Source organism: Bombina bombina, chromosome 6, assembly GCF_027579735.1.
Source record: "Bombina bombina isolate aBomBom1 chromosome 6, aBomBom1.pri, whole genome shotgun sequence".
NCBI lineage: Eukaryota > Metazoa > Chordata > Amphibia > Anura > Bombinatoridae > Bombina > Bombina bombina.
The window spans coordinates 1,044,489,963-1,044,506,292 of record NC_069504.1 but is presented as its reverse complement, the minus strand read 5'-3'; the positions used below and the strand labels follow the sequence as shown (position 1 = coordinate 1,044,506,292).

The following is a 16,330-nucleotide window of genomic DNA, read 5'->3' as shown; positions in this document are numbered from 1 at the left end:
GGGCGGAGTCTCACTCCTGCCACCTGTCTGCTATCCACATCCCAGGAGTGGAAAATTGGGAAGCGGATTTTCTGAGTCGTCAGACATTGCATCCGGGGGAGTGGGAACTCCATCCGGAAATCTTTGCCCAAGTCACTCAGCTGTGGGGCATTCCAGACATGGATCTGATGGCCTCTCGTCAGAACTGCAAAGTTCCTTGCTACGGGTCCAGATCCAGGGATCCCAAGGCGGCTCTAGTGGATGCACTAGTAGCACCTTGGACCTTCAAACTAGCTTATGTGTTCCCGCCGTTTCCTCTCATCCCCAGGCTGGTAGCCAGGATCAATCAGGAGAGGGCGTCGGTGATCTTGATAGCTCCTGCGTGGCCACGCAGGACTTGGTATGCAGATCTGGTGAATATGTCATCGGCTCCACCTTGGAAGCTACCTTTGAGACGAGACCTTCTTCTTGTTCAGGGTCCGTTCGAACATCCGAATCTGGTTTCACTCCAGCTGACTGCTTGGAGATTGAACGCTTGATCTTATCGAAGCGAGGGTTCTCAGATTCTGTTATCGATACTCTTGTTCAGGCCAGAAAGCCTGTAACTAGAAAGATTTACCACAAAATTTGGAAAAAATATATCTGTTGGTGTGAATCTAAAGGATTCCCTTGGGACAAGGTTAAGATTCCTAGGATTCTATCCTTCCTTCAAGAAGGATTGGAAAAAGGATTATCTGCAAGTTCCCTGAAGGGACAGATTTCTGCCTTGTCTGTGTTACTTCACAAAAAGCTGGCCGCTGTGCCAGATGTTCAAGCCTTTGTTCAGGCTCTGGTTAGAATTAAGCCTGTTTACAAACCTTTGACTCCTCCTTGGAGTCTCAATTTAGTTCTTTCAGTTCTTCAGGGGGTTCCGTTTGAACCCTTACATTCCGTTGATATTAAGTTATTATCTTGGAAAGTTTTGTTTTTAGTTGCAATTTCTTCTGCTAGAAGAGTTTCAGAATTATCTGCTCTGCAGTGTTCTCCTCCTTATCTGGTGTTCCATGCAGATAAGGTGGTTTTACGTACTAAACCTGGTTTTCTTCCAAAAGTTGTTTCTAACAAAAACATTAACCAGGAGATTATCGTACCTTCTCTGTGTCCGAAACCAGTTTCAAAGAAGGAACGTTTGCTGCACAATTTGGATGTTGTTCGCGCTCTAAAATTCTATTTAGATGCTACAAAGGATTTTAGACAAACATCTTCCTTGTTTGTTGTTTATTCCGGTAAAAGGAGAGGTCAAAAAGCAACTTCTACCTCTCTCTCTTTTTGGATTAAAAGCATCATCAGATTGGCTTATGAGACTGCCGGGCGGCAGCCTCCCGAAAGAATCACAGCTCATTCCACTAGGGCTGTGGCTTCCACATGGGCCTTCAAGAACGAGGCTTCTGTTGATCAGATATGTAGGGCAGCGACTTGGTCTTCACTGCACACTTTTACCAAATTTTACAAGTTTGATACTTTTGCTTCTTCTGAGGCTATTTTTGGGAGAAAGGTTTTGCAAGCCGTGGTGCCTTCCATTTAGGTGACCTGATTTGCTCCCTCCCTTCATCCGTGTCCTAAAGCTTTGGTATTGGTTCCCACAAGTAAGGATGACGCCGTGGACCGGACACACCTATGTTGGAGAAAACAGAATTTATGTTTACCTGATAAATTACTTTCTCCAACGGTGTGTCCGGTCCACGGCCCGCCCTGGTTTTTTTAATCAGGTCTGATAATTTATTTTCTTTAACTACAGTCACCACGGTACCATATGGTTTCTCCTATGCAAATATTCCTCCTTAACGTCGGTCGAATGACTGGGGTAGGCGGAGCCTAGGAGGGATCATGTGGCCAGCTTTGCTGGGCTCTTTGCCATTTCCTGTTGGGGAAGAGAATATCCCACAAGTAAGGATGACGCCGTGGACCGGACACACCGTTGGAGAAAGTAATTTATCAGGTAAACATAAATTCTGTTTTAGTTACAGAGTGAAAATACATTAATATCACTGTTCTTCTGCTTGTGCCTTAGCCTGTGCTGAGAATGGTACGAGCAGTAGCGCTACTGGAACTTAGAGGTGCACCATACTATGCACAGATGAGTTGTTGGATTTTGCACAGTGTGTAGAACTATTTAGGACATTGGGTGCAATAAAGGTGGTGCAGGGCTTATGTGCAGTAATACTAAACATAGCACAGGCAGTGCGGTCTATACGGAGGACAACACTATTTGTGATCTGGATGTGGGAAATTATTTTGTAGCTGAAAGTGTGCAAAAAGTGATACAGGAAGTTATAATAACCCAGAAAACACTATTTGGTGCTTGGTTATTCATTAATGATCCTAGCATTTTGGTTCAACCCTTCCCTTACCTGGTGTGACTCTGGTCTTGTTCCCTGGGATTTGCCTCTTCCCTACTCTTTTTTTTGTCTTTTACTCCTGACTGATTGTGTGGCTGCTGACCATTCCATCTGTATTCAATTCTGGTTGCTCTGTGTATGTCCCTACCTGCTATGGATTGATTTACTGGCTCCTGACTTTGGCCTCAATACTCTCCTGACTACTCCTCTGATATTGACTCCTGTTCCTGACTGCTTACACGGCTACAGATCTTGGCTTGTTCCTGACTATTGCTTACAGTGAATCCAGCAGACAAACAACATAATATCCTAAAATCTTTACATAATAACCAAGCTATAGTGATGTATTCATAGGAGATGGCAGCAATTGGCCGTGTTAAAGGGACAGTTTACTCAAAAGAATTCTCCCCTTTAATTTGTTCCCAATGATCCACTTTACCCGCTGGAGTGTATTAAATTGTTACAATTATTTCCATTAACCTTATATTGGCATTTGAATTAGTTTATTTAGCCTGTGGTATTCCCACCCATCCTGAAAGTTTTTGGCCACGAGACCAAGCTGTATTAACACAGCCAGTATAAGAAATTACACTCCCAGAGATAAGGTAATAACATTTTAGGTTTTCATTGTTCTCTCCAAGTATTGGTGATTGGTTTATGGACAGATATAAGATAAAGAAGCAAGTATATGTACACTATGTGATAAAGTAATGAGATCTGATTATACCTACAAGCTCAACCTATTTTATTAGGTTGTGGCTTTAAAATACAAAATCAGCTCATTCATATACACAGATAAGCCTTAAAAAGCAAATCTCATACATTTTATACTCTGCAGCTGGTAAAAAAAGTAATTTGAAACAAATTAAGGGAAAACAATTTTAGAGTATACTGTCCCTTTAAGTAATTCTTTGCAAGAACTAAAAGCTTTGCAGATGAACTTGCTACAAAGAGCAGAGGGGCTACAAGCTCAGACACATGCCACTGCTGGACTTATTTGCTTTGAATGTTATAGCATTATCAGCCTCTACTGTGCCTAGTCACTAAGCATCTATAGACCTGTGATAATCTGAATTGCCAGCTATACCAGCACTAATTCTACCATTGCCAGAAAAGTTTGTAGGTGACAGACAGCAGTTTTGCACCTTCATCACAGCTTGTGAGCTCCTTTTCCTCTTAGAGAGTCAAAGCATAGAAATCTGAATTTCCTACATTTCTGCCCCATTAGACCTAATAGAATGCTGTACCACTAACTGTGTTCTTTAAAATGTCATCAGTCTTGTTTGCTTTATATTAATCCATCACCATGTATTTACAGTGGTGCACAAAGACTGACTTCTTGAGGTAGATGGCAGCCCAATGAAATTTGGCTCAGTTATTAAACAGATGGTTCCTTTGACTGTTACTGTAGGTTCTGGACATAACGAGTGTTTGCAGTTTGACATTGTAGCTTCACCTCTGTTTCTGTTAATTATGGGACTACCTTGACCTAGATGGCACATTCTTTGCAATAAATTAGAGCACTGGAAGCATCTCTTTTGCTTCTGGTTTTTGTCAAATCTCCTGTCTTAAACAGTCTGCAGTGTTATCGAGTGTTTACCAAGGTTCACTTAATTATACTCCTGAGCAGTTTCTGGACTTTTCCGACCTTTTTGAAAACAAGAGGTTGATAAACTTGAGCCGAGACATCTTTATGACTGTCCCATAGATTTAGTTCCAGGTTCACCAATTACTTTCGGAAGGATATTTCTGTTGTCCGGTTTTAAACTACAGAATCTGAGGGAGTATATTGAGAAAATCTGGCCAAATCTGTCCATATATGTCTCCAGTTTGACCCAAAATATTTTTTTGTAGAGAAGAAAGGTGGGAGCCTGAGACTCGCGTGGACTAAGGAGCATCTAATAGTATTACTATTAGGATTAGATATCCTCTACCTTTTTTTGAGATGCTGGACAGGATCAAGGGGAGCAAAATGTATTTATGGATGATTTAAACAATGTACATTCTATTGTTGTAACCATTGTGTACTAATGTACTTCTTGTCAAAATGTCTCTCAATAAAAATATTGATAAAAAAAACAACAGGAATATTTTACAGTTGCTTTAAAAGACTTAAAGGGACACGCAAGTCAAAATAAGCTTTTATGATTCAGATAGAGCAGCAGTTTCTCCAACATAGGTGTGTCCGGTCCACGGCGTCATCCTTACTTGTGGGATATTCTCTTCCCCAACAGGAAATGGCAAAGAGCCCAGCAAAGCTGGTCACATGATCCCTCCTAGGCTCCGCCTACCCCAGTCATTCTCTTTGCCGTTGTACAGGCAACATCTCCACGGAGATGGCTTAGAGTTTTTTAGTGTTTAACTGTAGTTTTTATTATTCAATCAAGAGTTTGTTATTTTGAAATAGTGCTGGTATGTACTATTTACTCAGAAACAGAAAAGAGATGAAGATTTCTGTTTGTATGAGGAAAATGATTTTAGCAACCGTCACTAAAATCCATGGCTGTTCCACACAGGACTGTTGAGAGCAATTAACTTCAGTTGGGGGAACAGTGAGCAGTCTCTTGCTGCTTGAGGTATGACACATTCTAACAAGACGATGTAATGCTGGAAGCTGTCATTTTCCCTCTGGGATCCGGTAAGCCATGTTTATTACGATTGTAAATAAGGGCTTCAAAAAGGGCTTATTAAGACTGTAGATTTTTTTTTTGGGCTAAATCGATTGATTATTAACACATATTTAGCCTTGAGGAATCATTTTATCTGGGTATTTTGATATAATAATATCGGCAGGCACTGTTTTAGACACCTTATTCTTTAGGGGCTTTCCCAAAGCATAGGCAGAGCCTCATTTTCGCGCCGGTGTTGCGCACTTGTTTTTGAGAGGCATGGCATGCAGTCGCATGTGAGAGGAGCTCTGATACTTAGAAAAGACTTTCTGAAGGCGTCATTTGGTATCGTATTCCCCTTGGGGCTTGGTTGGGTCTCAGCAAAGCAGATACCAGGGACTGTAAAGGGGTTAAAGTTCAAAACGGCTCCGGTTCCGTTATTTTAAGGGTTAAAGCTTCCAAATTTGGTGTGCAATACTTTTAAGGCTTTAAGACACTGTGGTGAAAATTTGGTGAATTTTGAACAATTCCTTCATGTTTTTTCGCATTTGCAGTAATAAAGTGTGTTCAGTTTAAAATTTAAAGTGACAGTAACGGTTTTATTTTAAAACGTTTTTTGTACTTGTTATCAAGTTTATGCCTGTTTAACATGTCTGAACTACCAGATAGACTGTGTTCTGAATGTGGGGAAGCCAGAATTCCTATTCATTTAAATAAATGTGATTTATGTGACAATGACAATGATGCCCAAGATGATTCCTCAAGTGAGGGGAGTAAGCATGGTACTGCATCATTCCCTCCTTCGTCTACACGAGTCTTGCCCACTCAGGAGGCCCCTAGTACATCTAGCGCGCCAATACTCCTTACTATGCAACAATTAACGGCTGTAATGGATAATTCTGTCAAAAACATTTTAGCCAAAATGAACACTTATCAGCGTAAGCGCGACTGCTCTGTTTTAGATACTGAAGAGCATGACGACGCTGATATTAATATTTCTGAAGGGCCCCTAACTCAGTCTGATGGGGCCAGGGAGGTTTTGTCTGAGGGAGAAATTACTGATTCAGGGAACATTTCTCAACAAGCTGAACCTGATGTGATTGCATTTAAATTTAAGTTGGAACATCTCCGCATTCTGCTTAAGGAGGTATTATCCACTCTGGATGATTGTGACAAGTTGGTCATCCCAGAGAAACTATGTAAAATGGACAAGTTCCTAGAGGTGCCGGGGCTCCCAGAAGCTTTTCCTATACCCAAGCGGGTGGCGGACATTGTTAATAAAGAATGGGAAAGGCCCGGTATTCCTTTCGTCCCTCCCCCCATATTTAAAAAATTGTTTCCTATGGTCGACCCCAGAAAGGACTTATGGCAGACAGTCCCCAAGGTCGAGGGAGCGGTTTCCACTTTAAACAAACGCACCACTATACCCATAGAGGATAGTTGTGCTTTCAAAGATCCTATGGATAAAAAATTAGAAGGTTTGCTTAAAAAGATGTTTGTTCAGCAGGGTTACCTTCTACAACCAATTTCATGCATTGTCCCTGTCGCTACAGCCGCATGTTTCTGGTTCGATGAGCTGATAAAGGCGGTCGACAGTGATTCCCCTCCTTATGAGGAGATTATGGACAGAATCAATGCTCTCAAATTGGCTAATTCTTTCACCCTAGACGCCACTTTGCAATTGGCTAGGTTAGCGGCTAAGAATTCTGGGTTTGCTATTGTGGCGCGCAGAGCGCTTTGGTTGAAATCTTGGTCGGCTGATGCGTCTTCCAAGAACAAGCTACTTAACATTCCTTTCAAGGGGAAAACGCTGTTTGGCCCTGACTTGAAAGAGATTATCTCGGATATCACTGGGGGTAAGGGCCACGCCCTTCCTCAGGATCGGCCTTTCAAGGCAAAAAATAAACCTAATTTTCGTCCCTTTCGTAGAAACGGACCAGCCCAAAGTGCTACGTCCTCTAAGCAAGAGGGTAATACTTCTCAAGCCAAGCCAGCTTGGAGACCAATGCAAGGCTGGAACAAGGGAAAGCAGGCCAAGAAACCTGCCACTGCTACCAAGACAGCATGAAATGTTGGCCCCCGATCCGGGACCGGATCTGGTGGGGGGCAGACTCTCTCTCTTCGCTCAGGCTTGGGCAAGAGATGTTCTGGATCCTTGGGCGCTAGAAATAGTCTCCCAAGGTTATCTTCTGGAATTCAAGGGACTTCCCCCAAGGGGGAGGTTCCACAGGTCTCAGTTGTCTTCAGACCACATAAAAAGACAGGCATTCTTACATTGTGTAGAAGACCTGTTAAAAATGGGAGTGATTCATCCCGTTCCATTAAGAGAACAAGGGATGGGGTTCTACTCCAATCTGTTTATAGTTCCCAAAAAAGAGGGAACGTTCAGACCAATCTTAGATCTCAAGATCTTAAACAAGTTTCTCAAGGTTCCATCGTTCAAGATGGAAACCATTCGAACTATTCTTCCTTCCATCCAGGAAGGTCAATTCATGACCACGGTGGATTTAAAGGATGCGTATCTACATATTCCTATCCACAAGGAACATCATCGGTTCCTGAGGTTCGCATTCCTGGACAAACATTACCAGTTCGTGGCGCTTCCTTTCGGATTAGCCACTGCTCCAAGGATTTTCACAAAGGTACTAGGGTCCCTTCTAGCTGTGCTAAGACCAAGGGGCATTGCTGTAGTACCTTACTTGGACGACATTCTGATTCAAGCGTCGTCCCTTCCTCAAGCAAAGGCTCACACGGACATTGTCCTGGCCTTTCTCAGATCTCACGGATGGAAAGTGAACGTGGAAAAGAGTTCTCTATCTCCGTCAACAAGGGTTCCCTTCTTGGGAACAATAATAGACTATTTAGAAATGAGGATTTTTCTGACAGAGGCCAGAAAAACAAAACTTCTAGACTCTTGTCGGATACTTCATTCCGTTCCTCTTCCTTCCATAGCTCAGTGCATGGAAGTGATCGGGTTGATGGTAGCGGCAATGGACATTGTTCCTTTTGCACGCATTCATCTAAGACCATTACAACTGTGCATGCTCAGTCAGTGGAATGGGGACTATACAGACTTGTCTCCGAAGATACAAGTAAATCAGAGGACCAGAGACTCACTCCGTTGGTGGCTGTCCCTGGACAACCTGTCACGAGGGATGACATTCCGCAGACCAGAGTGGGTCATTGTCACGACCGACGCCAGTCTGATGGGCTGGGGCGCGGTCTGGGGATCCCTGAAAGCTCAGGGTCTTTGGTCTCGGGAAGAATCTCTTCTACCGATAAATATTCTGGAACTGAGAGCGATATTCAATGCTCTCAAGGCTTGGCCTCAGCTAGCGAGGGCCAAGTTCATACGGTTTCAATCAGACAACATGACAACTGTTGCGTACATCAACCATCAGGGGGGAACAAGGAGTTCCCTGGCGATGGAAGAAGTGACCAAAATCATTCTATGGGCGGAGTCTCACTCCTGCCACCTGTCTGCTATCCACATCCCAGGAGTGGAAAATTGGGAAGCGGATTTTCTGAGTCGTCAGACATTGCATCCGGGGGAGTGGGAACTCCATCCGGAAATCTTTGCCCAAGTCACTCAGCTGTGGGGCATTCCAGACATGGATCTGATGGCCTCTCGTCAGAACTTCAAAGTTCCCTGCTACGGGTCCAGATCCAGGGATCCCAAGGCGGCTCTAGTGGACGCACTAGTAGCACCTTGGACCTTCAAAGGCCTAGGCAAGGCCGAAACGCGTAGACCTGGTAAGCTCTATTCCACTAGGAGGGTATATTTGAAGAATTTTCTACACATTGTTATTATTTTTTCTCCACAGGTTTTTTATCGTTGGGCAGCATTTGTTTGTTACTCTTAGTGTACTGTCTCCATTTTTTGCTTGGGGCTTAGTCCCCAAAGAACATTACTTTTATTATTTGTGCTTAGAACACTATTTTTACTTTTGCTTAGAGCTCAGTCTCTAAAGAGCATTTTTTCTTACATTTTTTCTATATTTTTCTTATTTTTTTCATTTTTTTGTTTGCAACACATATCACGTTGTTTTGGATATCTTTCACACAAGAATTGATTGTTATCTACACAGGAGTGGAGTTTTTCAACAGGATTGACTCTCATCTCACAGTTATTCCTTCACAGGATTTTCTTCTTCACAGGATTGACATTTAATTTGTTCACAGGACTGATGTTTTATTTTTCACAAGACTGAGATATTTTTTGCTTATTTTTTGCTTATTTTTTGCTCATTTTTTAAGCACACCTATATCACTTGGACGAAGTCCATATCCACAGTGTGGAGCGCAAGCTCTCACTCACAAACATTATTGTTGGAATTTGTTTATATAATTACCCTGTAGAAAGTGTAAGATTGTAAAGTGTAAGATTATAGATTATTGTTTTTGACCTTATTGTTTTTAACATATTTTAGCGAGGATCCTTGTGTTTCTAACTAGATTTTAACCTGTATCTGTTGTTTAAAGTGTTTTAATACATTTTAATTATTTTTTAACATTACAATCACACCAGAATTGTCTAGAATAAACATAATATTTTAACCTTAGCCTCCATTGTTGGCGCCTGGATACAACATTCTTACTACCTTCAAACTAGCTTATGTGTTCCCGCCGTTTCCTCTCATCCCCAGGCTGGTAGCCAGGATCAATCAGGAGAGGGCGTCGGTGATCTTGATAGCTCCTGCGTGGCCACGCAGGACTTGGTACGCAGATCTGGTGAATATGTCATCGGCTCCTCCTTGGAAGCTACCTTTGAGACGAGACCTTCTTGTTCAGGGTCCGTTCGAACATCCGAATCTGGTTTCACTCCAGCTGACTGCTTGGAGATTGAACGCTTGATCTTATCGAAGCGAGGATTCTCAGATTCTGTTATCGATACTCTTGTTCAGGCCAGAAAGCCTGTAACTAGAAAGATTTACCACAAAATTTGGAAAAAATATATCTGTTGGTGTGAATCTAAAGGATTCCCTTGGGACAAGGTTAAGATTCCTAGGATTCTATCCTTCCTTCAAGAAGGATTGGAAAAAGGATTATCTGCAAGTTCCCTGAAGGGACAGATTTCTGCCTTGTCTGTGTTACTTCACAAAAGGCTGGCCGCTGTGCCAGATGTTCAAGCCTTTGTTCAGGCTCTGGTTAGGATCAAGCCTGTTTACAAACCTTTGACTCCTCCTTGGAGTCTCACTTTAGTTCTTTCAGTTCTTCAGGGGGTTCCGTTTGAACCCTTGCATTCCGTTGATATTAAGTTATTATCTTGGAAAGTTTTGTTTTTAGTTGCAATTTCTTCTGCTAGAAGAGTTTCAGAATTATCTGCTCTGCAGTGTTCTCCTCCTTATCTGGTGTTCCATGCAGATAAGGTGGTTTTACGTACTAAACCTGGTTTTCTTCCAAAAGTTGTTTCTAACAAAAACATTAACCAGGAGATTATCGTACCTTCTCTGTGTCCGAAACCAGTTTCAAAGAAGGAACGTTTGTTGCACAATTTGGATGTTGTTCGCGCTCTAAAATTCTATTTAGATGCTACAAAGGATTTCAGACAAACATCTTCCTTGTTTGTTGTTTATTCCGATAAAAGGAGAGGTCAAAAAGCAACTTCTACCTCTCTCTCTTTTTGGATTAAAAGCATCATCAGATTGGCTTACGAGACTGCCGGACGGCAGCCTCCCGAAAGAATCACAGCTCATTCCACTAGGGCTGTGGCTTCCACATGGGCCTTCAAGAACGAGGCTTCTGTTGATCAGATATGTAGGGCAGCGACTTGGTCTTCACTGCACACTTTTACCAAATTTTACAAGTTTGATACTTTTGCTTCTTCTGAGGCTATTTTTGGGAGAAAGGTTTTGCAAGCCGTGGTGCCTTCCATTTAGGTGACCTGATTTGCTCCCTCCCTTCATCCGTGTCCTAAAGCTTTGGTATTGGTTCCCACAAGTAAGGATGACGCCGTGGACCGGACACACCTATGTTGGAGAAAACAGAATTTATGTTTACCTGATAAATTACTTTCTCCAACGGTGTGTCCGGTCCACGGCCCGCCCTGGTTTTTTTAATCAGGTCTGATAATTTATTTTCTTTAACTACAGTCACCACGGTACCATATGGTTTCTCCTATGCAAATATTCCTCCTTAACGTCGGTCGAATGACTGGGGTAGGCGGAGCCTAGGAGGGATCATGTGACCAGCTTTGCTGGGCTCTTTGCCATTTCCTGTTGGGGAAGAGAATATCCCACAAGTAAGGATGACGCCGTGGACCGGACACACCGTTGGAGAAAGTAATTTATCAGGTAAACATAAATTCTGTTTTTTAAGACTTTACAATTTACTTCCATTATCAAATTTTACACAGTCTTTTTATATACACACTTTTTGGGAACACTATTCTACTGAGCATGTGCACAAGCTCACAGGGTATACCTGTACTAGTCTGTGATTGGCTGATGTCTGTCTCATGATACAGGGGGCCTGAAAATGGGAGAAAAAATAAATTTGTCAGAAAAAAAATAATCTACTGCTTATTTGAAATTCAGAATAATCCCTTGCATTTCATCCTTTAGTGGCAAGCATGGGGTTAACAATAGTTTGCCGTTTAGGATCACGGTTTATTTCTTGGCTGGCAGAAAATTCTTCACACTTAAGTGATTATGCAATATTTTGGCACAAACGTTCTACATGTAACACTGTATCAACTGTGTAGCATTGGCGCCAACATCTTAATAGTAAGAAATGCACAGACTTTCTGTAAAACCATGATTTTCACGGTTTATTATTATTGATTATTTTTCGTACTGCTGCCTTTTAACTTTGAATCATACTTGTTCACAATACTTTTATATTCTAAAGAACCCCCTTTCCTCGGTTTATAAAGCTTCTTACATTTAAAGGCACATTATAATGTTGGGTACAACTACAGTAGCATGGTTACTACTAATCATGCTGTTGTTTGGTGTATCTGCAGCTCTCTTTAAAACCATTCTTTTTATTTTACTCATTACAGAACCTATTTGGTAAAGCGTGCATTTTTATACTAGGCACCGCCATCTTGTGATTCATGTATTGTTGCATTCTGTGACAGACACAGTGCACTTTTACAGATCAGGGAAATTAATGACTTTTTGAAAGCTGTATCTTGCACTTTGGAGTAGCTTGCACAATAGGAAGCAGAAGTTAATTTTTTGCAGTTTTTTTTACACATTTTAAAAGTTGAATAAATATAAAAAGCGCTCAGAAATAAAATAGGGTAATGCGTCCACTGCATAAAATGTACAGCTCCCACTCTGTATTGTGCATGCTCAACTGAAGTGCATGGTACGGCTTGTCAAGGAAACGGCAAAATCACTGATCTGTGAATGTGCACTCCTTCTATCACAAAATGCAACAATACTTAGGGCTAGATTTATGAAGCCCCTATGGCAGCCCTACGGCAGCAAGTTCTCACAAGAACTTGCTTGCCGTGATTTATCAAGCAGCGATCACCAGACCGCTGCTTGATAACGCTCTTCGCCACCTCTAAACTGGCGAAATTCAATCTCCTCGGTTGAGTCCGACCGAGGAGATTGACAGCTCCTGCCCGCGCGTGATTGGCTGTGCGCGGGCAGGGGGCGGGATTGCACGCGAGCGCAAAATTGCGCTCGTGTGTAATGCCAAATACCTGCGGGTAATTTCGCCAAGCCACAGGCGAGCTGAGGCGTACAGGGGCGCGTATACGCGCCCCTGTACGCCTCAGCTATAATAAATCTAGCCCCTAAAGGGGTCTACTCCAGATTTTTTATTGTTTTAAAAAATAGATATTTCCTTAATTACCCATTCCCCAGTTTTGCATAACCAACATGGTTATATTAATATACGTTATACTTCTGTAATTACTGTGTATCTAAGCCTCTGCAGACTGCCTCCTTATTTCAGATCTCTTTTGACAGGCTTGCATTTTAGCCAGTCAGTGCTGACTTCTTGGAAACTCCACAGGAGAGAGCACAATATTATCTATATGGCACACATGAACTAGCACTTTCTAGCTGTAAAAAACTGTCAAAATGCACTGAGATAAGTGGCTTTAAAGGGCTTAGAAATTAGCATATGAACCTACCTAGATTTAGCTTTCAACAAAGAATACCAAGAGAACAAACCTAATTTGATGATAAAAGTACATTGAGAAGTTTGTAATCGCATGCCCTATCTGAAACATAAAAGTTTAATTTTGACTAGACTGTCCCTTTAATTTATTTTATAATCATATTTATCGGTATCTTTTTAGTTATAAAACAATAAAGTTATCATAGTTTTTAAATATTTGTATTAATTTTATTTGAATATGTGTGTGTTTTATTACATGTTTAAAAAGTCTCAGATTTGGTGATACTACTTGTAAAGGGCATTTTAACTCTTTACACCTAGTAGAGAATGCCAAAAACTTGAGTCATTATGAATGGTCATAATGTAAACTGTGAGCAAATGATCATTTTTTTGTCTCCCATTGAGCTTTTTGACATTAGTGTCTGTTACAACCTTTGATGTTGGCTAAGTTATTAAAGATATAACAACCGTCATAGAATTTTTTGTTGTAGACTGTGATTCATTTTTCTTATAATCCATATGATTCATAGAAAGAAAATGCCAGTGACCTGTTTACAATATGTCTTTCCTATAGGAGTGTGGAAGTATGGTCATCTGAGGACAGAGTCCCTTCTACAACATCTCCTCTTTTCTTGGTGCTCAGCTTAGTCCTGGGGACCTGCGCAATGCTGGTTAAAGAGACGGGAGTCACAGTTTTTGGCGTGTGTTTGATATATGATCTTCTCTGTTTATGCCCAAAGAGACTTAAAAGGTGGGTTCTTACTGTGCTTCCTTGTCATATGATTATTACTTCAAATGGGGCCAGTTGAGCAAAGCAATCAGGTGACAGGGGATTAGCTAAGGAAAAGTGATGGTTTGCAATCATATGTAAATTAAAAAAATTAGATCTTGCATGTACTGAATATCTACAATCAGCCTATTTATGTGATTAGGGCTGGAGTCGATTTTTGTACACTTCTAATTATAGACCTTGCTACGTGCTTCTAAGTGATTGATCAGTAAAGGGGCTAATTTGTACACATCCCTAACTGACAAGAGGTTTTCCTGGACTACAACACAATGCAAAATGTGCTGAAAAAATTACCATATAAATCTATTTAATGGGACACTAAACACTAAATACATGCCATGCACCCCCCTTTAATCACTGGTGCTGCCATTTTGGAACCTAGGTAACACTGCAGGTATCTGAAGGAGACTTGCTGCATATGTGCATAAAGGTCAGCTCCGGAATGTAGGGAAAGATAGATTTCAACATGGAAGCTAACATGATTACAGGGAATAACCTCAATACTTTGCCAATATAATGTATATAGTTTTTAATGTCCCTTTAAGGCATTTATTTTATGTTCAGATCTTTTACAGAGGAGAGCTTAATGGCTGATACGTAAAAATGTTTGCAGTATGCACTTAATAATAGTTGTCTGCATACTGACAAAAACAATGTGTATGTATTTACTGTGTCTGCCCTCCAGAAGCGAGCAAGCGAGCGAGCAGTACAGCCAATCACATGCTGTTCCTCCTACCCCATGTACTTTTATATAGTACATACACTGCTACAGAAATAAACAATTAACTGAATGTGCTGGTTGCTTTATTTCTGGCCTTAATTCTTTATAATTTCTAGTACATTTCACTGTGTTAACAGAAAGAGGAATTTTACATCTGTCTTCAAAAAATCTAGAAAATAAAGCAGGCCTTGAGAATGCAGAGCATAAAAGCATGGAAATACATATTATTAAATTACACAGTATTCTAAGACTTTGTATCCCCCAAATAAGGTGCAAGATTGCAGTATACTATCTGGTGTTTTATTTAGCCCAAACTATGCACAAGGTATCTGTTTAAGATTATTATTGCAAGTTTCTGATTGTTGTTTATATACAATTGCACCTGTGCTCACTACTGTGTCAATCAAGCACATGCAGAGTATATTCCCTGTGGAGAGGCTTCATATGTCCCCATACCAGCACCAATCAGTAACATGCACAGTGTATACCTCAGTGGAGAGACTTCATATGTCCCCATACCAGCACCAATCAGTAACATGCAGAGTTTATACCTCAGTGGAGAGACTTCATATGTCCCCATACCAGCACCAATCAGTAACATGCAGAGTTTATACCTCAGTGGGGAGACTTCATATGTCCCCATACCAGCACCAATCAGTAACATGCACAGTGTATACCTCAGTGGAGAGACTTCATACAGTATGTCCCCATACCAGCACCAATCAGTAACATGCAGAGTTTATACCTCAGTGGAGAGGCTTCATATGTCCCCATACCAGCACCAATCAAGCACGTGCAGAGTGTATATCCCAGTGGAGAGGCTTCATATGTCCCCATACTAGCACCAATCAAGCACATGCAGAGTGTATATCCCAGTGAAGAGGCTTCATATGTCCCCATACCAGCACCAATCAGTAACATGCAGAGTTTATACCTCAGTGGAGAGACTTCATATGTCCCCATACCAGCACCAATCAGTAACATGCAGAGTGTATACCTCAGTGGAGAGACTTCATATGTCCCCATACCAGCACCAATCAGTAACATGCAGAGTGTATACCTCAGTGGAGAGACTTCATATGTCCCCATACCAGCACCAATCAGTAACATGCAGAGTTTATACCTCAGTGGAGAGGCTTCATATGTCCCCATACCAGCACCAATCAAGCACGTGCAGAGTGTATATCCCAGTGGAGAGGCTTCATATGTCCCCATACCAGCACCAATCAAGCACATGCAGAGTGTATATCCCAGTGAAGAGGCTTCATATGTCCCCATACCAGCACCAATCAGTCACATGCAGAGTGTATAACCCAGTGAAGAGGCTTCATATGTCCTCATACCAGCACCAATCAAGCACATGCAGAGTGTATACCCCAGTGAAGAGGCTTCATATGTCCCCATACCAGCACCATTCAAGCGCGTGCAGAGTGTATATCCCAGTGGAGAGGCTTCATATGTCCCCATACCAGCACCAATCAAGCACATGCAGAGTGTATATCCCAGTGAAGAGGCTTCATATGTCCCCATACCAGCACCAATCAGTCACATGCAGAGTGTATAACCCAGTGAAGAGGCTTCATATGTCCTCATACCAGCACCAATCAGTCACATGCAGAGTGTATACCTCAGTGGAGAGGCTTCATATGTCCCCATACCAGCACCAATCAGTCACATGCAGAGTGTATAACCCAGTGAAGAGGCTTCATATGTCCTCATACCAGCACCAATCAAGCACATGCAGACTGTATACCCCAGTGAATAGGCTTCATAT

General features: G+C 41.7%; 1 protein-coding gene across 1 annotated transcript in view; it reads left to right on the top strand.

Moving 5' to 3' along the window:
• The window catches only part of TMTC1 (transmembrane O-mannosyltransferase targeting cadherins 1), a 378,921-nt gene that overhangs the window by 34,427 nt on the left and 328,164 nt on the right, over positions 1-16,330 (top strand). Inside the window, exon 4 of the mRNA XM_053718806.1 lies at positions 13,620-13,796. Within this exon, the coding sequence (XP_053574781.1) occupies positions 13,620-13,796 (177 nt within the window). The remainder of the gene's footprint in view (positions 1-13,619; positions 13,797-16,330) is intronic.